Source organism: Rattus norvegicus, chromosome 8 (genome assembly GCF_021556685.1).
Source record: "Rattus norvegicus strain SHRSP/BbbUtx chromosome 8, alternate assembly SHRSP_T2T, whole genome shotgun sequence".
NCBI lineage: Eukaryota > Metazoa > Chordata > Mammalia > Rodentia > Muridae > Rattus > Rattus norvegicus.
Genome location: NC_141541.1, coordinates 76,324,005 through 76,346,750, shown reverse-complemented (window position 1 = coordinate 76,346,750; position 22,746 = coordinate 76,324,005). Strand labels below are relative to the sequence as shown.

Here is a 22,746-nt window from a genome sequence, read left to right as displayed (position 1 = left end):
ATAGAATTCAGAGCAAACTGCAGCTCAGGTATGGAGGGATTGGCTGGCCTCTCCCTTCTCACACGCTGGCAGGCAGTGAATCTCTCACTAACAAACTTCCAGTTAGACGTCTCACTTAGGGAAGTGAGCTTACAGGGCTCTGACATTCCACGGTACCTGTAGTTACTGGGGCCCGCACATTCCCTTCCCCACACTCTCCAGGCTGCCTGCTGGGGCATCGGAGAACTTAGCTGCTCTTCACTTCAAAAACCTGCCGCTTTCCTCAGAGATCTGTAACAAGGAAGCCAGATGCTGCCACATGGGCCTGACTCCACCCAATGTTGTCCTTGCAATGTTGTCTTTGATGCTGAAACATGAACTCTCCTAGGAGGTGCTCCCCAACATACTAATGTCTGTAAACGTTTAACTTTCAGTGAATCATCTCGGCATTCTTGAACCCCATATCCCAAACCTTTCAAATACAAAATACAGTGTGTGTGTGTGTGTGTGTGTGTGTGTGTGTGTGTGCGTGTGCGTGTGTGCGTGTGTGCGTGCGTGTGTGTGTGTGTACCTTGCTTTCCTTATGAACATTTTTTTCTAATTTATTTCTAGTGGCTTCTCCCAAGGCACACTAGTTTCCCCAAATTCCACTGCATAAATGAAGAATTTCTACTGCAGATGCAGATACTATTCTCAGTTTTCTCAATGTCTTTTTGTAAGTCACTTTTTAAAACAAAAAAGGAAGGAGGAGGAAAGGAAGGAGGGAAGGAAGAAAGCAGGGAGGGAGGGAGGGAGGCATGGAGGGAGGGAAGGGCTGACAGACAGGCTGACTTTCTTCCCTGCCAACTGACATGAATAGCGTGAAGGCACAGAAGGTCCCTGAGTCGTCCGTGAGTCTGGACCTATCACCTGGCAGTCCAGTCACTTAGTAAAGATGTCAAATTGAGAACATGGGTCTGCATATACTCTCACTGAATGGGCATTATGAACCTGGGCCTTTTAAAGACTCATGCATCTTATCTCCCTCTGTATATACCTGGTGACTCCAACATATGAGACTTCCTGCTTGTTTTCATTGTTAACCAGGGAGAGGCCGAGGCTGTGGAGCGACAAGGCTACCTCAAGATCAGCCTGCTCCATTTCTTCGGCTTGGAGTGCTTTGGAAACCAAAGCAACATCGTCTGTGAAAAGCAGAACCCTCTGACGTCCATCAAGGAAGGACACCCAGTGGATCTGGATGTTCGCATCATATGGAAACTGGCCACACTCATCCTGGGGGAAAAAGGACTTTCAGTTAAATATGTATGGAATTTTCATACTTAAAACTGAATATAGTAACTGGGGAAAATCAGAAAAGCTTAAAAAAATGACTATAAGATAGAGAATTCAAGTCATCAAACTGACTTACATAAAAATAACAGTAAAACTCACCAAGTCTGGGAATATGGCACAATGGATAAAGCCGACCCTGCAGGCAGGCTCTAAATTTTGGAGCTCTAGAACCCGTTTAAAAGCTAGGAGGGTTTTGTTGCATAGTGTGCGGTTGCCTATAATCCCAGCACTTTGGAGGCTGAAGCAGAGGATTCTGGGGCAAACTGGCTACTTAGGCTAGCCACATTAGAGACCCTTTCTTGGTGAAGTAGGAAATGACTGAGGAAGACCATCAGTAATCAATTTTGGGTTACTACATCCATAAGTACATGCACTCACATACTCATATATGTGCCAACAAGCACACATCCTTTTTGTCCCTATCATCGACAGAGTAGCGCCCTAGATTGAGTTCCTGGCTAGTGCTGACTGGCAGTGAGCAGGATCCTGAGCATGAATGACTGGCACCAGTGTGGCAAGATGATTACCTGTCTCCAAACTGGAGAGCAGTTCCTGCTGAGAGGTCACTAAGAAGTCATCATAAGAAGCTGTGTGCATGTGTACGTGTGTGCGTGTGGGGCGGGGGGCACCCTAAGTGGCAGTGGAAATCTCAGAGAGAGGGGCTGTGTCTGCTCCAGGCAGCAGAGCTGCCAGTGCAGGGCTACCCAGCCCTCTAGATCTCAGATGATTCCTCCTCAAGCCCTCAATGCTGGACATGGAGCTGCAGGATTTCATTTCTCCCTGCTGGGTTCTCTTGTTTGCGTATGATCATTCCATGCTTTGCCCTCATCTGCTTTTTTGGACTATAAATGTTTATTCTATGCCATAGTATGTTGGAAACATGTAACTTCCTCATGATTGTCCAGGGCTCACAGTTCTAAACAGTGCTGGGAGTGAAGGTTGACTAAACGCACTTTGCCTTATTAAATGGTCACAAGACAGTTCAAGGGATGGAAGGCTGGTATATAAAAGTAAATGGTCGACTCTGTGGTTGACCAGGGATGAGCCTGTAATTGTTTATATTGATTGTCAACTTGATAGGATCTAGAATCACCTTGGAGACAAATCTCTGGACATGTCTATGAGGGAATTTCTAAATAAACGAATAGAAGTCGATAGTAAACCTCAATGTGGACAGCACCCTTCCAGGAGCTGCAGTCCTGGCCTGAATCCAAAGGAGAAAGCAGGCTGAGCACCCACCCGCATTCCCGTCACTTCAGATGCAATGTGACAGCTGCTCCACCTTCTCTGCCTCCACAGACCATGAACTACAGAGGCCCACACACTTTCCTCCTTACAGATGTCTTGCATTGTACTTTATCATAGCAACCAGAGAAACAACTAATACAAAGTGTTTGCAATATAAAGCACAAAAGTAACTTTCTTAAAACATCTCAATCCACTTGGGTTCCATGAAAACAGCACTTCTGTATCAGATGGTACCTTCAAGAGATCATGCTCCCCAAAGTTGGCTGCATAGCTCCAAGTGAGTTTCCTGGTACCGGTGGGATCTGCCCAGGCAAAGAGTCGAGTTTCTCCTGGCAGCAACACCAGTGCCTCCTGGGACCCACTGAAACAGTTGACAGAGGGAAGATCAGCATGTCTTGGCCTTGAGACACCACAAAGGTTTTATGAACTTGCTATGTTAATAACACACAGCCCAGCCCCAAACCAAGTACACTAACATTTTGTGTAGCCAGCAGTTCTGAAGCCTGGGCAGACAGAATGTGGCAGTGCAGTACTGCTCAGAGATGCGGTCACAAAACCACAAGAATAGGTTCACCTGCCAGTACCATGCTACTAAGGGCGGGATAATATTTGATACATAATTTCACAGTCCTTGGTATGCATTCTGAAGTTTATAAAGACACCCAAGCCCAAAGATTTTTTTCTTAGGTTTGCTGTCAAGTATTTGGCAAAAAAAAAAAAAAAAAAAATTTGGACTGACTGGGATCTTTAACACCATCTATTTGTCCCAGTTCATATGGCACATGTAAGTCTTGCTATAGAAATATAAATGTGCTTGGGGAATACTGTGTCAAAACTTGACAGCGTATTAGGAATAAACACCACATGCCCCTTAGCACTGTTGTAAAGTCTGAAGACATCTGGGGTGTGAAACTGCAGCATTTCCCAGAAGGGACCATGGATCAAGGGAAGCAAAGTGGAGCTCTAATGCCACCTGTCTCCTACCTCTGTTTATACGTGAGGACATTCCACTGCGTGTGGTTCATGATCAGAGCAGGCGCAGATCCCTCGTGATAGTCAGAGAAGGTTATGACCGTTGAGTGCTCAGCAGTGTTTATATCCACCAAGATACCTCCATTCTGTTCCAGAAAAAGAGAAGTGGTTCAGCTTCCTGGCTGAGTCTCTCGATTACACGGAGCCAGGCCACATTCAATCAGCTGTACAGACACGTCCCTTACTCTCTCAAGTTCTCACTGGCTCCGGTCCCTTACTCTCTCAAGTTCTCTCTCACTGGCTCCGGTCCCTTACTCTCTGAAGTTCTCACTGGCTCCGGTCCCTTACTCTCTGAAGTTCTCTCTCACTGGCTCCGGTCCCTTACTCTCTGAAGTTCTCACCGGCTCCGGTCCCTTACTCTCTGAAGTTCTCACTGGCTCCGGTCCCTTACCCTCTCAAGTTCTCACTGGCTCCGGTCCCTTACTCTCTGAAGTTCTCACTGGCTCCAGTCCCTTACTCTCTGAAGTTCTCACTGGCTCCGGTCCCTTACTCTCTGAAGTTCTCTCTCACTGGCTCCGGTCCCTTACTCTCTGAAGTTCTCACCGGCTCCGGTCCCTTACTCTCTGAAGTTCTCACTGGCTCCGGTCCCTTACCCTCTCAAGTTCTCACTGGCTCCGGTCCCTTACTCTCTGAAGTTCTCACTGGCTCCGGTCCCTTACTCTCTGAAGTTCTCACTGGCTCCGGTCCCTTACTCTCTGAAGTTCTCACTGGCTCCGGTCCCTTACTCTCTGAAGTTCTCACTGGCTCCGGTCCCTTACTCTCTGAAGTTCTCACTGGCTCCGGTCCCTTACTCTCTCAAGTTCTCACTGGCTCCGGTCCCTTACTCTCTGAAGTTCTCACTGGCTCCGGTCCCTTACTCTCTCAAGTTCTCTCTCACTGGCTCCGGTCCCTTACTCTCTGAAGTTCTCACTGGCTCCGGTCCCTTACTCTCTGAAGTTCTCACTGGCTCCGGTCCCTTACTCTCTGAAGTTCTCACTGGCTCCGGTCCCTTACTCTCTGAAGTTCTCACTGGCTCCGGTCCCTTACTCTCTGAAGTTCTCACTGGCTCCGGTCCCTTACTCTCTGAAGTTCTCTCTCACTGGCTCCGGTCCCTTACTCTCTGAAGTTCTCACTGGCTCCGGTCCCTTACTCTCTGAAGTTCTCTCTCACTGGCTCCGGTCCCTTACTCTCTGAAGTTCTCACTGGCTCCGGTCCCTTACTCTCTGAAGTTCTCACTGGCTCCGGTCCCTTACTCTCTGAAGTTCTCACTGGCTCCGGTCCCTTACTCTCTGAAGTTCTCACTGGCTCCGGTCCCTTACTCTCTGAAGTTCTCACTGGCTCCGGTCCCTTACTCTCTGAAGTTCTCACTGGCTCCGGTCCCTTACTCTCTGAAGTTCTCACTGGCTCCGGTCCCTTACTCTCTGAAGTTCTCACTGGCTCCGGTCCCTTACTCTCTCAAGTTCTCACTGGCTCCGGTCCCTTACTCTCTCAAGTTCTCACTGGCTCCGGTCCCTTACTCTCTGAAGTTCTCACTGGCTCCGGTCCCTTACTCTCTCAAGTTCTCACTGGCTCCGGTCCCTTACTCTCTGAAGTTCTCACTGGCTCCGGTCCCTTACTCTCTGAAGTTCTCACTGGCTCCGGTCCCTTACTCTCTCAAGTTCTCACTGGCTCCGGTCCCTTACTCTCTGAAGTTCTCACTGGCTCCGGTCCCTTACTCTCTGAAGTTCTCTCTCACTGGCTCCGGTCCCTTACTCTCTGAAGTTCTCACTGGCTCCGGTCCCTTACTCTCTGAAGTTCTCACTGGCTCCGGTCCCTTACTCTCTGAAGTTCTCACTGGCTCCGGTCCCTTACTCTCTGAAGTTCTCACTGGCTCCGGTCCCTTACTCTCTGAAGTTCTCACTGGCTCCGGTCCCTTACTCTCTGAAGTTCTCACTGGCTCCGGTCCCTTACTCTCTGAAGTTCTCACTGGCTCCGGTCCCTTACTCTCTCAAGTTCTCACTGGCTCCGGTCCCTTACTCTCTCAAGTTCTCACTGGCTCCGGTCCCTTACTCTCTCAAGTTCTCACTGGCTCCGGTCCCTTACTCTCTCAAGTTCTCACTGGCTCCGGTCCCTTACTCTCTCAAGTTCTCACTGGCTCCGGTCCCTTACTCTCTCAAGTTCTCACTGGCTCCGGTCCCTTACTCTCTCAAGTTCTCACTGGCTCCGGTCCCTTACTCTCTCAAGTTCTCACTGGCTCCGGTCCCTTACTCTCTCAAGTTCTCACTGGCTCCGGTCCCTTACTCTCTGAAGTTCTCACTGGCTCCGGTCCCTTACTCTCTGAAGTTCTCACTGGCTCCGGTCCCTTACTCTCTCAAGTTCTCACTGGCTCCGGTCCCTTACTCTCTCAAGTTCTCACTGGCTCCGGTCCCTTACTCTCTCAAGTTCTCACTGGCTCCGGTCCCTTACTCTCTGAAGTTCTCACTGGCTCCGGTCCCTTACTCTCTGAAGTTCTCACTGGCTCCGGTCCCTTACTCTCTGAAGTTCTCTCTCACTGGCTCCGGTCCCTTACTCTCTGAAGTTCTCACTGGCTCCGGTCCCTTACTCTCTCAAGTTCTCACTGGCTCCGGTCCCTTACTCTCTCAAGTTCTCACTGGCTCCGGTCCCTTACTCTCTGAAGTTCTCACTGGCTCCGGTCCCTTACTCTCTGAAGTTCTCACTGGCTCCGGTCCCTTACTCTCTGAAGTTCTCTCTCACTGGCTCCGGTCCCTTACTCTCTGAAGTTCTCACTGGCTCCGGTCCCTTACTCTCTCAAGTTCTCACTGGCTCCGGTCCCTTACTCTCTGAAGTTCTCACTGGCTCCGGTCCCTTACTCTCTGAAGTTCTCACTGGCTCCGGTCCCTTACTCTCTGAAGTTCTCTCTCACTGGCTCCGGTCCCTTACTCTCTGAAGTTCTCACTGGCTCCGGTCCCTTACTCTCTGAAGTTCTCACTGGCTCCGGTCCCTTACTCTCTCAAGTTCTCACTGGCTCCGGTCCCTTACTCTCTGAAGTTCTCACTGGCTCCGGTCCCTTACTCTCTGAAGTTCTCACTGGCTCCGGTCCCTTACTCTCTGAAGTTCTCTCTCACTGGCTCCGGTCCCTTACTCTCTGAAGTTCTCACTGGCTCCGGTCCCTTACTCTCTCAAGTTCTCACTGGCTCCGGTCCCTTACTCTCTCAAGTTCTCACTGGCTCCGGTCCCTTACTCTCTGAAGTTCTCACTGGCTCCGGTCCCTTACTCTCTGAAGTTCTCTCTCACTGGCTCCGGTCCCTTACTCTCTCAAGTTCTCACTGGCTCCGGTCCCTTACTCTCTGAAGTTCTCACTGGCTCCGGTCCCTTACTCTCTGAAGTTCTCACTGGCTCCGGTCCCTTACTCTCTGAAGTTCTCTCTCACTGGCTCCGGTCCCTTACTCTCTGAAGTTCTCACTGGCTCCGGTCCCTTACTCTCTCAAGTTCTCACTGGCTCCGGTCCCTTACTCTCTCAAGTTCTCACTGGCTCCGGTCCCTTACTCTCTGAAGTTCTCACTGGCTCCGGTCCCTTACTCTCTGAAGTTCTCTCTCACTGGCTCCGGTCCCTTACTCTCTGAAGTTCTCACTGGCTCCGGTCCCTTACTCTCTGAAGTTCTCACTGGCTCCGGTCCCTTACTCTCTCAAGTTCTCACTGGCTCCGGTCCCTTACTCTCTCAAGTTCTCACTGGCTCCGGTCCCTTACTCTCTCAAGTTCTCACTGGCTCCGGTCCCTTACTCTCTGAAGTTCTCACTGGCTCCGGTCCCTTACTCTCTCAAGTTCTCACTGGCTCCGGTCCCTTACTCTCTCAAGTTCTCACTGGCTCCGGTCCCTTACTCTCTGAAGTTCTCACTGGCTCCGGTCCCTTACTCTCTGAAGTTCTCTCTCACTGGCTCCGGTCCCTTACTCTCTGAAGTTCTCTCTCACTGGCTCCGGTCCCTTACTCTCTGAAGTTCTCTCTCACTGGCTCCGGTCCCTTACTCTCTCAAGTTCTCACTGGCTCCGGTCCCTTACTCTCTCAAGTTCTCACTGGCTCCGGTCCCTTACTCTCTGAAGTTCTCACTGGCTCCGGTCCCTTACTCTCTGAAGTTCTCACTGGCTCCGGTCCCTTACTCTCTGAAGTTCTCACTGGCTCCGGTCCCTTACTCTCTGAAGTTCTCACTGGCTCCGGTCCCTTACTCTCTGAAGTTCTCACTGGCTCCGGTCCCTTACTCTCTGAAGTTCTCACTGGCTCCGGTCCCTTACTCTCTGAAGTTCTCACTGGCTCCGGTCCCTTACTCTCTGAAGTTCTCACTGGCTCCGGTCCCTTACTCTCTCAAGTTCTCACTGGCTCCGGTCCCTTACTCTCTGAAGTTCTCACTGGCTCCGGTCCCTTACTCTCTGAAGTTCTCACTGGCTCCGGTCCCTTACTCTCTGAAGTTCTCTCTCACTGGCTCCGGTCCCTTACTCTCTGAAGTTCTCACTGGCTCCGGTCCCTTACTCTCTGAAGTTCTCACTGGCTCCGGTCCCTTACTCTCTCAAGTTCTCACTGGCTCCGGTCCCTTACTCTCTGAAAAGTTCTCACTGGCTCCGGTCCCTTACTCTCTGAAGTTCTCACTGGCTCCGGTCCCTTACTCTCTGAAGTTCTCACTGGCTCCGGTCCCTTACTCTCTGAAGTTCTCACTGGCTCCAGTCCCTTACTCTCTGAAGTTCTCACTGGCTCCGGTCCCTTACTCTCTCAAGTTCTCACTGGCTCCGGTCCCTTACTCTCTGAAGTTCTCACTGGCTCCGGTCCCTTACTCTCTGAAGTTCTCACTGGCTCCGGTCCCTTACTCTCTGAAGTTCTCACTGGCTCCGGTCCCTTACTCTCTGAAGTTCTCACTGGCTCCGGTCCCTTACTCTCTGAAGTTCTCACTGGCTCCGGTCCCTTACTCTCTGAAGTTCTCACTGGCTCCGGTCCCTTACTCTCTGAAGTTCTCACTGGCTCCGGTCCCTTACTCTCTCAAGTTCTCACTGGCTCCGGTCCCTTACTCTCTGAAGTTCTCACTGGCTCCGGTCCCTTACTCTCTGAAGTTCTCACTGGCTCCGGTCCCTTACTCTCTGAAGTTCTCTCTCACTGGCTCCGGTCCCTTACTCTCTGAAGTTCTCACTGGCTCCGGTCCCTTACTCTCTGAAGTTCTCACTGGCTCCGGTCCCTTACTCTCTCAAGTTCTCACTGGCTCCGGTCCCTTACTCTCTGAAAAGTTCTCACTGGCTCCGGTCCCTTACTCTCTGAAGTTCTCACTGGCTCCGGTCCCTTACTCTCTGAAGTTCTCACTGGCTCCGGTCCCTTACTCTCTGAAGTTCTCACTGGCTCCAGTCCCTTACTCTCTGAAGTTCTCACTGGCTCCGGTCCCTTACTCTCTCAAGTTCTCACTGGCTCCGGTCCCTTACTCTCTGAAGTTCTCACTGGCTCCGGTCCCTTACTCTCTGAAGTTCTCACTGGCTCCGGTCCCTTACTCTCTGAAGTTCTCACTGGCTCCGGTCCCTTACTCTCTCAAGTTCTCACTGGCTCCGGTCCCTTACTCTCTGAAGTTCTCACTGGCTCCGGTCCCTTACTCTCTGAAGTTCTCACTGGCTCCGGTCCCTTACTCTCTCAAGTTCTCACTGGCTCCGGTCCCTTACTCTCTCAAGTTCTCACTGGCTCCGGTCCCTTACTCTCTGAAAAGTTCTCACTGGCTCCGGTCCCTTACTCTCTGAAGTTCTCACTGGCTCCGGTCCCTTACTCTCTGAAGTTCTCACTGGCTCCGGTCCCTTACTCTCTGAAGTTCTCACTGGCTCCAGTCCCTTACTCTCTGAAGTTCTCACTGGCTCCGGTCCCTTACTCTCTCAAGTTCTCACTGGCTCCGGTCCCTTACTCTCTGAAGTTCTCACTGGCTCCGGTCCCTTACTCTCTGAAGTTCTCACTGGCTCCGGTCCCTTACTCTCTGAAGTTCTCACTGGCTCCGGTCCCTTACTCTCTCAAGTTCTCACTGGCTCCGGTCCCTTACTCTCTGAAGTTCTCACTGGCTCCGGTCCCTTACTCTCTGAAGTTCTCACTGGCTCCGGTCCCTTACTCTCTCAAGTTCTCACTGGCTCCGGTCCCTTACTCTCTCAAGTTCTCACTGGCTCCGGTCCCTTACTCTCTGAAGTTCTCACTGGCTCCGGTCCCTTACTCTCTCAAGTTCTCACTGGCTCCGGTCCCTTACTCTCTGAAGTTCTCACTGGCTCCGGTCCCTTACTCTCTCAAGTTCTCACTGGCTCCGGTCCCTTACTCTCTGAAGTTCTCACTGGCTCCGGTCCCTTACTCTCTGAAGTTCTCACTGGCTCCGGTCCCTTACTCTCTGAAGTTCTCACTGGCTCCGGTCCCTTACTCTCTCAAGTTCTCACTGGCTCCGGTCCTTGCAAACATATGTTGGCATTAAAATGCCCACAGAAGCCCTACAAGGAATCTCCAGATCTCTACAGCATGGCTCACAGAAATACATTTAGTCAACTTTTAAAAGTCAGAGACACTGTGTTACACAATATGAAGACTCACCAGATCTTCTAAGCTCAGTAAAGTGCCATTGTCTTGTCTGTTGTAAAAGAATGGCTTAGAAGAGCCTTCATAGCCCACCACTCTCACACAAAGTTTGCCAGACAAATTTTCAGGCCAAAATGGAATGCACTGAAAAACAAGTATATACCGGTTTTAAAACTGTGCTATCACATAAGACACTGGCTCCTTAAGCACACTGGGTAATCAAATTTTCAAGGTTAAATCTTATTTAAGTAAAATATCATTAAAATTACTTAAATGTCCTCTACACTTCATAGTAAAAACACTGACAGGGTGGGTGGGTGGCACACCCAGAAGCTGAAGCAGGAGGTTCCTAAGTTTAAGGCCAGCCCGGGTTACACAGCAAGAACCCATTAAAAAAACAAACAAACAAACAAACAAAAAACAAAAAGAAACAAACAAAAAAAATCCACTACTGACATAACCATGAAACCAAAGTGCATTCATCGGAATAAAAATCTATTAATCAATATGTACTTGAAGCAATTACGTTATAAGAAACTCAAGAGTTTATCGATGAAGATGCCTCTATATCCTGTGTACCTGAAATCTCCACTCTTCACGGCATTTGCTTCTTTGTCTCGCCAAGTTCGTGCATCAATGTTAGTCATTTGGTAATAACTAGAAAATGACTACTAGCCATCTAGACTGAGCCAACAGTAAATATTACCACATATTTTCTGATCGGGTGAAATACAGATCTTTCAGAGCTGCTGTTGCAGATAGATAGATAGATAGATAGATAGATAGATAGATAGATATAGATATAGATATAGATATAGATATAGATATAGATATAGATATAGATATAGATATGAATCAGCCAGATCTTAGGGAAATTTACCTCTGAAGAAGCAATGTAGTGCCATTTGTTGGTTGGTATGGAACCATCTGAAGCAATCTCTCCAACTTCTAGTTCTAAAGAGGACTTGTTTGCAACAGTACAGAAGGGAGTCAGAGTGACTATTCGTGAGAGATTAAAACTGCTCATTTTGATGCTAACCCCGACCTGAGGGAAGGAAACAAAGATCATTCTCCTCATTATTCAGAGTCAAAAATAAAGACAGGTCTCACACAGGAACCTCAAGATCTATAAAGTAGGAATTCTTAACTAAAGTAACTAATAAGAGCTGCGTTCTACTACTGTCTCTCAGAGAAAGATCTGATTTCTCACATCAGCGTTATCAGAAATTAACTACGGAACACAGATCACACTTTCGATGACAACTGGTAACTACAGATATACTGTTTAGTTTTTTTATTTAATCTAAATGTTAACTGCTTCATAGTTAGGAGGCTTAAATTTTATTGCTTTGTCTGTTACCAATAAGAATACTGAAGTAGCAGTAAAAGGGTCATGTGGCATCAGATTATTCAAATTTTCAATATAGTCAAGCTTAAGATCTAAGACATAACTGACAGGGTATAGGGAATGAAGATTTTAGTATATCCTGAATATTACTAAAGTTGCCCAATCCAGTGAATTCAACATGTTTAAATTCTGACAAATTCAAGTTCTGCTTTGATACAGTATTCATAGAAATCTACAGACAGTTTTCCAAAGACTACTTTGATTTTAGGCTTCTGTGCACTCTAGGAGCCGGCTTGCTCACTGAAGTGTGGAAAAGCAAATAAAACCAAAGGTCAGAAGCAGACGCTCTTACCAGGTACTCCATAGTGGTGGCAGGACACTTCACACACCCATAACTTCCCACGGTGTCCAGTGAGAAACCATTGGACCAGGCACTAGTTGAAATTTTTAACTGTACCTACACCAGAGAATACATAATATCATGTAAGAAACCTAAAAGATGAAACTAATTTTACTTCACAGAAAAATTGCTACACTTCTGGAAAATTCTCCAGTATCTCTAGACACAGAAAAATGCAGTCACAACCATATTGAATGGGTGTAGGGCACCAAAGAAGAGAAGTATAGTCATGATCATCCCATCTACCTTGGCAATAAATGAAAATTCATCTTTAATTATTTAATTAAAATAAATGAATTTAGACATGACTTTCATGTCGACTTTAAAGGATTCAGAATACTAAATTTTTCCAATGCCAGGTTTATGACAGATAAAAAAGCTCTCAAAGTTTTCATCAAATAAAAGACAACTTTCACATCATTCAGCAGGTGCTAAAGGACAGACACTGTGGAAGGCTAGAGCACAGAACACAGCAGCCACTTCAGTGAGCACGGAACTCAACATAAAAGGAAGCAGGTTCTAATAATTATGACACCACACAAGAGGTGCAAAGCACAATAGGGAGAGGACAGTGGTGTTCCAGCTCTGGGATTTAGGTGGAGTCTTCAGAAGAGACTGACCTGTGCCCCTCTAGTCAGCTCACCCCTACCCATCCGCCAAGGTCATTAAAAACATGAGGATAACTCAAGCTCCCACACAGAGGCATGAATGCCATGAGTTGATCTGCACTCTAAAGAGTTGCTCCCACACCAAAGCAGCACCTGAGACTGTTCCAGACAGACGTTCTCAGGCTCTGTCCAGAACCACGAAAGTGAACCCAAGGACAGGATTCCTCAAATGATTGCAAAGCCATCTAGGTGACAATAATGGACACTGAGATTTGAGCCCCGTGACTCTAAGCAACAGAACTGGGACATATAGAGTCACTGTAAACAGAACTGTAAACAGTGCATTAGTGATGAGCAGTGTCTAAGAGTGAACGACAGGGAAGGCAGGACAGGGAAGAGAGGTAGTGTTGGGGGACTAGCAATTGGGGTGGAGGGCACAGCACACGTAAAGTGGAAGAGTGAGCACCGACCATGCTTGGACACGGGGCTTCTTCTCTAAAAGCTGGCTTAGGAAGCACAGGAGGCCCAATTCAACTGCTGAGTGTTGCTCATGCCATAGCAGCACAGGAGCAGGAAATAAAATAAAACAAAGCTGTTCCAGGCGGCAGAACTTCAGGGACAGCAGTTATCTGAGGAGCCCTGCTTCAGCTGACTGCTGCGGCAAGTTCCTAATGTCCATCTAGAATCTGCAGTCTTCAGAGTCTTCTTGGACTTAATTTATACCAAGAGCGATGCACGCACAGCCAAGCATGCTTTTAAATTCCCAAGTCTCTCTAGATTTAGTAGCTTTCCTATTTTAACTTGCTAGAGCATACCTTGTTTTTACTAAAAATGTTCTTCTTCTTGAAAGAGAATAAAATGATGTCCCTGAAATCAGCTGGGTGTTTGACATGTATCTCCTCAGAGCGATACTGGAGAACCCGAGAGGTTTTGTTAATTAGCCAGTAGGGGCTAAAGACAGACAGCTCCATCCGGCAGCCAATTCGCCTGACGTGAACTGACAGGTCAACAGTCAACACTTCTGCGGTGTCTGAGGAAAAGCACACGAGGAAGAACTCGGGAAGTGTGTCGCAAATGCGGAAGTGTCCGTTCCAGTTCTTGCCCAGGTATTTCACCAGGACTAACTCTATGATCTCTCCACTGATCCGCGAGTGCAGAACGTCCGCAGAGCTGCCTTCTGCCAGTTCATGGGCTTCTGCAGTTCCCTAAAAACAACCACACAAAACCAAGTTTATTGAGTACACCCTTTACTAACAAAATCTGTATCTTCAACAGTTCAAGGAAGCCTGACTGCCAAGTCTAACCATGCTTATATGTTAGAAATTCTCAGTGATTCCTAGAATTCTGAAGGAAACCCTCTTTCACAGCCACAGTGGGAGTGTCTTCTTGCTATCCTGTAGGCAAACCATCCTAAGTTTTGAGAAAAATCTGTGTCTATGTCAAGAATCAAAGACTGAATCTTGGAATCCAGCTATTCCCATCAGAGCTGGATTATAAAATGAGCCTTCTTCTGACTGCTTGGACACTGCCCTCAGTCATGAACACATACACACTTAAAAAAAGTCTTTTAAAACTATGAATGCTAACAATAGGAACCGGGTTCCCTTACTGAGAATTTCTTTATACGGATGATATTTGGGTAATTTATTTAACTTCTGTCTCTATAACTCAGGAATGGATCAGTGTTTGCTAAAGAAAATGAATCATTTAGGTCCCAAACACTCCTAAGGTTGTTGCATTTTAAAGCATCATAGAGTGCGTAAATTTAATTATATTTATAATGTAAACATTTGATTATATTTATAATACACCATGTGCTCACATGGCAAATAGTGAATTTTATTTTCAGCACAAACTTTAAGGCAAACATCAGGATGAGATATTTCCCTGTTTACATCCTTCCCTCCTTTAGGTAACAAGACAACATAATAAAAAGATGGCTTGGGCTTTTAATTGGTGATAGGCACAACAAAGAAAAGGGGAAGCTGAACTGCTAAGGCGTAAATCCCAGCTTTACCACTGTCTATCAGACCTGGATCAGACCCTTGATCCGTTTATGACTCGGTAGCAAGGGCCAAAGGACTGAACCCACTACCAAAGCCTCTGTGAGGACTGAAGCATGCTAATACAGAAAACACACAGTATGAGGCCTAACCACTGATGCTGCGCCAGGTTAGCTATAATGAACACATCTTAGAAACATGAAACACCAACTTACACTAACACCATGGAACAATGCGAATTTACACTGCGTAATAATAGCAATAATAATACCAAATGCAGGACACATACCTCAAGTAAGTATCTTATCGAATACGGGAGAAGGTTCCGCAAGGTGAGAGGAGGGTAAAGATGAATAATGTAGGCTGGATCCCAGTCTTCCCCGTGGGCACCGATGTAGCTCAGCTCATCGGGCAGGGCAACCGTGTTCACGATGAGCGGTAAGAAGTTGACTTCTACTGCAGGGCACTGCAACATGCACCTGACCTCCCTGCTACGGTGAAGCTCCTCTTTCCAGGAAATGTACGTGGTGGACTGTGTGTACTGCTGCTCTAAGCTGCCAGCCGGCTGAACATACAACTGGCATCTACAGGCAGAAGGCATGGAAGAGAACCTCAGACTCTTCACGATCTCTCTATAAGGTGGGTTCCGATATTCTTACAAACATAGAAACCACTGATAAGAAAGTTTAGAATATGCACCAAGCAACAAAGCTACTGACAGAGGAAGGACAACTTGAAATAGTTTCATTTTAACTATAAAGGCAAGCTAATAAAATATATACTCTTAGAAAATTACAAAGTATCAAATACCAGATGAAGAAATTATATTGTAAATTCAATGATAACATGTATTTCTGATCAAAAGAATAAATTTTATATGTCCTAAAAATGGCTGTGGTATGATTAGAACAATAAAAATGCAAGGCTACTCTCCCTAAACTAGAGATACAATTCATAAAACTAAGAATACACGAGTTTGTTTCCTTTCTGTAACTAACAACCCACATTCATTGTACAGATTCACAGGACTCACTATAGTGTCTCCACACACAGCATGCTGACGTGTGCACTCACACTCTGGACTCGACCCCAGCACCCTCTAAGACCCTAAAAATCCTTAAGCTCCTTAGCAGCGCCGCCCATCCATACCAGCTCTGCCGACCTGCAGCCCATTTGGAAGCTAAGCACATGCACAGGCGTGCACACATGCACAGGCGTGCACACATGCACAGGCGTGCACACATGCACAGGCGTGCACACACACAGGCATGCGCACCTGTAGGAATCCAAAGGCACATGGAACTCTTCCTCGGGTTTCACTATCCCAATGCGCTCCAGCAGCTTAACATTCTTGACAAATTTGTAGATGATGAATGCTATTGAGAAGTGGTTTTTAATCTGTTGGCATAGATATATAACTTTTAAAATTATACATTAGCTGAATAGAAAGCATTAGTAGCACACACATTTATTTTAGATCTGAGAAGTTTCAACTTAATATTGGAAGTTATTCTCATTGGCTACCAACAATATTTAGGTATCTAAGCATTACCTATAAACACTATGATTAAGTGTCGTTCAATGTTTAAGTGACAGTTCCAAATCGGCATTGCCACATCATCTACATATGACATGTGTATACAGTTAGTATATGCCACCACTGAAGATGTACCACTCATGAAGATTTCAGCCATGTTTTCTCCATTACAACCTCCCTTTAACACACCGTGTGACAAAGAAACCAGAAAAGCCATGGAAATCTTTCCCTGTCTGCGCTGGGCTCTGTGCTGCAGCTAAAAACAACTTAAAAAGGGTTCCAAATCGTAGATGAGTCCCAATCTGTATGCACGAGTTAGGTGGGGAGAAGTGTTCCTTACACCAACACATACTGAAGCCTGGAGTTAATGCTGGAAACACTAAAAGGTTTAGTATAACCAGAAGAGCAGAAAGAAAAACGTTTATATAGATTAAACTGCCTTTCTCTTTCTTTTTTTACATGAGGTCATTCTAAACATCTTACATACATCAGAAAAAAATATGGCCTCAAGTGATGGTATACTAAGAGCGTGTGGCTATCCTACTTGACAATCATCCATTATCATAGCGTCTAAGTTTGAAATTTCCAAAGAAACATAATAATGTTTAGATGTTTAAATGTTTCAAATCTCTGAAGAAAAATACTAAATGCTTATGGGTTTGTGGCCAGAAAAACTGGTCTTACATAGGTAAGTACATACATACATACATACATACATACATACATACATACATACATACACACACACCTGCTTTTCAAGCCATGTAAGATAAACCACACTAACAGAATGGGGTAGCAGCAGACTCTGCTTCACTTTGGCATTTATTTCTGAATAATGAGTTGCTTACTGCACATCCCAGTCTCAGCTAAATGACTGAATTCTGCCTGGCATTCCCAAGGGGACACATTACCTTATAGCATTACCTGCAGAGGAGAGCGGAGAGTGACCACCTTATTGCCTTCTGTAGCGTCAATTTGTACCAACACAGAATCTGAACGGCTGGCACTGGGATTCCGTACATTATACAATCTCCGACCAGGCCTGGCAACAGGAACACTAGCCACTTCTGTATAGCCATGTGGTACTGAAGAGGAAGAGAATTAGATATATCTATGTTTTAATAATAACCAATCCTGACCTGGAGAAATGGCTCAGCAGTTAAAGGTACATGTGTTCTTGTTGAGGACCTGGGTTTGATTCCCAGCACCCATATGGTAGCTCACAACCATCTGTAATACCAGTGATAGAGGATCCAAGGTCCTCTTCTGGTCTCCAAGGATACTAGGTATGCATGGTTCACAGACATACATGCATGAAAAACATCATAAAATAAATAACTTAAAATAGTTACTCCTCACAGTAATAACAAGGGTATGTTTTCTCATTACTAGAAATATGTTTTTCTAAGATTCTGAGATAAAAAAAAGAAAAACAATTACTAATATAAAACTTTTGCTACAAGCAATGAGGAGGTAAGTGTGCTAAAACAAATAGAAAAGATCATCCTGAGAGAGGTAACACAGACCCAAAAAGTCAAACATGGTGTGTACGCAAATGTAAGCGGATATTAGTCATAAAGTACAGGATAACCTTGCCATAAACCACAGATCCACAAAAGCTCAGTAACAAGGAGGGCCCAAGTGGGGATGCTTGAATCTCCCTGAGAAGGGGAAATAGAACAGACCCTGGATATGGATGGGGGAGGGGTGGGAATGGGAACAGGAGGGATAAGGTGGGTGGGGCAGTAAGGGAGTGAATACTGGGAGAGACAACAGACTGGTAGGGGCAGAGATGGTGGGAAGCATCTCCAGAATGAGCTAGAAACTTAGGACAATGGAAACTCCCAGGGAATCTATGAGAGTGGCCCTAGCTAAGACTCCTAGCAATGGGGGATGTGCAGCCATCTCCTGTAACCAGGCAAGACTTCCAATGGAGAGATTAGGACACCAACCCAGCCACAAAACCTTAGACCCACAATTTGTCCTGCCTACAAGATGTGAAGGGGTAAAAGATGGAGCAGAACTTGAGGGAAGGGCAAATCAATGAGTGGCCCAGCTTAAGACCCATGCCATGAGAGGAGGCCACTACTGACACTACTAACAACATTCTGCTACAGTTGCAGCCAGGAGCCTAGACCCACAGCCAAACATTAGGCAGAGCTTGGGGATTCCTAAGGAAGAGGGGGAGGAAGGATTGTGGGAGCTAGAGGGGTCAAGGACACAAGAAGAAAACCTACAGAATCAACTAACATCTTCAAAATAGGGGCTCATAGAGACTGAAGTGCCAACCAGAGCGCATGCATAGGACGGACCTGGGCCCTCTGCATATATGCAAGAGCTGTGCAGCTTGGACTTCATATGGGACTCCTAAGGTGGGAGCAGAGGCTCTGTCTGACACACTCTTCTCAGGGGAGCCCATCACCCTGAGGATCCGATTGGGATCCCTAACATGGCTGCCCTAGCCTCAAGAGAAGAAGATGTGTATAGTCTTACTGCAACTTGATATGCCAGGGCTGGCTGATACCCATGGGAAGCCTCTCCTTTTCTGAGAAGGGAAGGAAGGGTAGATGGGGGGGGGGGGGGGGAGAGATGAGGTGAGAGGGAGGGACTAGGAGCAAAGGAGGGAGGGGAAGCTGCGATCGAGATGTAAAGTAAATAACTAACAAAAACATGGAGCAAACAAATTAAAATAAAGTAAAATAAAATTAAACTTTTTTTTTTTTATTCTTTCAACTAGATAACAATTTCCCTGTCTTCGCAATGGTAACATCACCGTGAATACTTTACTTCTGAGTATGGCCGCTTTTCTCTCCTAACTGAATGGTCATCCTTTTGGAAACATAATACTTATTATTTCTGGCATAATCAAGCTTTATAAGGCTCTTATTAAAGTCTATCTTACGTTTAGAAGAAATCCAGATGAATTATAACTATTTATTGGAAACCCTGACGAATGTCTCCTGGGATATCTTTGGCAAAATGGCACTGGATGCTTTATCAAGAACGCGCTGCCCTATCCCTGCAAAGCTCTGAAAACACAGAGCGAGGCATACATACCAAAGGTCAGGGTGAAGAAAGTGCTCTCCTGTCGGCTCAGGAGCGACAGCTTTCCTTGCCGCGAAGGTTCCAGGCTGGCGTACTCCAGCTCCAAATGCTGACCTGCGCCCACATCATAAACGTCACTCTTCTCAGGGGAGCCCATCACCCTGAGGTTCCGATTGGGCTGCACCTTCATGGGAACACCCAGGGCGTTTCTGACTGTAAAAGGAGCCCTGTCTTTCAGAGAGTAGTCAAAAGTAGAAGCCGCTCCCTCAGAGAAACCCTGCAAAGGAACGCAGCCCAGTGAAACCTCAGCAATGTACTTACTTCTAGGAGCTCTTTAGCATGGCTACATGTTTTCCAAAATTTATTTTGATGACAAAAAAAAAAAAAAAAAAAAAAAAACGAAAACCCAATCCATACAAGTTTCTTTCCTAAAGCCCACGTGAAATGTTCCAGACTAGAATCACACATACTTTTGCTAAATTGTTGAAAACATTAAGACAACTTTTGGATATTGTGATGTTCATCGTGGATCCCGAAGAAATATGAACTGCTGTGTGTGGCTCAGGGATAAAGTCATCTCCTGGCATCAAACTTTTATCCTGGAGAGGGTTCTTCTTTACCTAGGGAGATAAACAGCACACAGAATTTACCAGCCAACTAACCAAGGGCAGCTGTTAAAGGCTGGACACGGAAGGAGGGATGTGGCTGAACTGGGTATCTTACAATACAGATCCTCAAGGAGCTCATCTGCAACCATATGAGCAGCTCTGTGATTGAGCAAAGAATGGTAGCTTCTCTCTGCACATGGCCACAGGAAGGAAATGCTCAACCAACCGAGGCAGCCCTGGCGTTTTAATGGGAGACAATCCTGAAAACGTAAATATGAATATCGGTCTGGACAAGTGTTTAGGGCCTGCAGGGAGCAGGTGATGCTCACTTCTGCTACACATCCCACCTGCTGAACTCTGTATTCAGTCTCTCCAGAAGTCAACTGTACACTCATGAGGAGACAGGACCAGTGTGATGTCTCACTGTTACTGTGAGGGAGTTACAGCCTCGAGAACTTTAAGGCGTTTCCCGGACCCTAGACCAAATTTTGAAAATCCCTGAACTTAAATCTCCTCTAGCAGGACGGCTCCGGGCATCAGGCTGGGCATAAGCACTGGCTTCCTTACATTAAGCTTTAGGCTCCATGGTGTTTTCCCCTCCACTCTTTCGATCAGTGGCTCCCATACGGCATGGGTCTCATTATAATAGTGAACCTGGGACGGCAAAAGACGGATTACTTGGTTGTTCAACATCAATCACATAATTATACAATCAGCTACTGCTTTATATCAAAAGACGTTTGAAAACCCCACCTAAAGAAACACATATAAAACACAACATAGTTCCCCCTCCCACTGCTCGACTGTCATGAATTACTAAGCAGGAGACTTTAAGAATAACAATCACGGATATTCTACAGTATCACATTAAATGTAAGACTATGCACTTCCTACAGTCGTGCATCCTCCTGCAATGGTACTTTCCAATGTGGCCATACCTCTAGTGTCATGTCAGCAGCAGCCGCCATTAGAGAAGTCCAGTTTTTAATATTTCCAGAGAACCTGGACTCGGCCAGTAACAAGGGCACAGTTCGATGGCCAAGGCCACACTCTAAGGTGACTTGAACTGACTCCACAGCGACCACACAATTTTCCTCTATCTGTGTATGCTCAAAGTCTCTGAAACTTTCTGTTGCTTCTGTTGCCATGTCAACACCGAGAAACCAAGAGTTATAGTCAGTAATAGGTTTGATGGCCCAGAGACTGTCCTTCTCCTCAGCAGTGTCTTCCTGATCCTCCTCCTTGGTCTTTGGAGACAAAGCAGCCATGATTGTCATCACAGTATTAAGGATTATAGGTGAGATCTTTAAAAAAGAGAGCAGAAAAATATTTAGAATAGATTCCTTTCCAAATGAGAAATAAATATATGATTTAAAAGTTAGCAATTAAGTAACTTAAATTTAAATATCATAAATATTTCTGAGCAAAGAAAAAATAAGAGAACAGGAATTCAACTAACTACACAAGGATTTCTGCTCCAGTGGTCTGGAATTAAGTAATTCATGTTGTGTCAACAGTCAAAACCCAATGGAGAAACTAATAATTCAGAATCAGATCATGTCATCTCACAAACACACACACACACACACACACACACACACACACACACACACACCGAACTTTTCACTGTATTCCTAGTTAATTTTACTAATCAAGGTCAGAAGCAGGAGGCTGAGATGGAGGACAATTTATTATACCCCAAGTCCTAGGAAATTATACCTGCTTATCTCTGGAGAATGCCCTGGCTTACTCTTATGATCTCTGCCACAGCGATATAAAAATAATAACCTTTAATCCACCTAATACCCTCATCACATCCTCCAAAATGCCACCAGAACAACTACTTTAAAGCCAAACCTAGGCAAGTCATTTCTGAGTTAAAATCCCTGGTAACTTTCCAGCATTCTCCATATAAATTCAAATTCTCTTTGGCAATGCAAAAAGCTGCTTGTGAGGTCTGTTCAACTGGGTAGCCAGAGTTTGAGACACAGCAGGGTAAATAGAAGGATTCCTTTACTATCCATTTGTCATATCATCTACTTTCTAATATGCTAAACAGAATTAACACATTACCAAACCAAGCCTCTGGCATACACTGCTTGCTGACCTAACATCACCCAAGGCCTTTATTTTCCCTTGCCTTATGAATATCACCTACTGTTAGTTAGCAAATGCTGTCTTACACGCTATCACACCATCTGTCCAGCCACCGGGATTCACTCTCAAAGTTCTTCTTGAGTTCAACTTCTTCAGACTTTGCCTCAGTTATATCTGGATAGCCTTTTCCTCCTCTTCACCAACCATCCAACTTCTATCAAGTCTGGAAACTTAATTCAAGAAGCCCTGCTTGCAGACAGCTTTCCCTGTGCACTCACTTGTATGCCAGGCCTTGTGTACTACCTGCATGAAAGCTATGTCCACTGGTCTTTCTCCTCTGTGTGTCATTAACTCTCTCCTGTGATAGAACTGGGGATACCCAATGCCCTCCACAGGACAGTTGTACACACTGCATAAAGGAAAATGTCTGGCAGAGTGTAGTAGCACACAGCTCTAATTCCAGTACTAGGGAGGCAGAGGCAGAGGATCTCTGTGAGTTAAAAGGCCAGCTGGAGCTAGGAACTAAGACTCTGCCTCCTAACTAAAAGGTTAAAATGTTTATTTAATACATAAAAATATAGATACAGATAAGAACTGTTGTCCCAGCAGTTAACCTAGTGTCTTAGAGAAAATGCAGATAAAGTCAAAGAGGCTTTGCTCCACTTAGCATCCCATTTATTTAAACTAGAAAATTTACTAATTAGCAAAATATGATTTAAGGCAATTTAATAAAATACAACATTTTTTAAAGTTGAGAAGATGCACTGTTATTTATACAATACTAGAGATGAACTCCATTTAAGCCTCAAGTCAATCCTTCTCTGTCTCTGACCTATAAAGTGAAGCCCCTATCATAACTGGCACAAAGCCCTGCATGGTTTTCGTACTGTGGGAAGAAAGAAAAACAAAATGCTCCTATATTTTCCACTCATAAATGGACACAAAGTCAAGCTTAAAGAATTTCAAGGCCAGGCTAGGAGATGCA

General features: G+C 45.8%; 1 protein-coding gene across 1 annotated transcript in view; it reads right to left on the bottom strand.

Moving 5' to 3' along the window:
- Positions 1-22,746, bottom strand: part of Vps13c (vacuolar protein sorting 13 homolog C) — a 165,236-nt gene that overhangs the window by 28,632 nt on the left and 113,858 nt on the right. Inside the window, 14 exon segments of the mRNA XM_087564087.1 lie at positions 1,016-1,251; positions 2,794-2,920; positions 3,544-3,677; positions 10,131-10,259; positions 10,996-11,160; positions 11,816-11,920; positions 13,287-13,676; positions 14,764-15,058; positions 15,751-15,872; positions 16,936-17,096; positions 19,069-19,333; positions 19,527-19,676; positions 20,232-20,318; positions 20,603-20,968. Of these exon segments, the coding sequence (XP_087420213.1) occupies positions 1,016-1,251; positions 2,794-2,920; positions 3,544-3,677; positions 10,131-10,259; positions 10,996-11,160; positions 11,816-11,920; positions 13,287-13,676; positions 14,764-15,058; positions 15,751-15,872; positions 16,936-17,096; positions 19,069-19,333; positions 19,527-19,676; positions 20,232-20,318; positions 20,603-20,968 (2,732 nt within the window).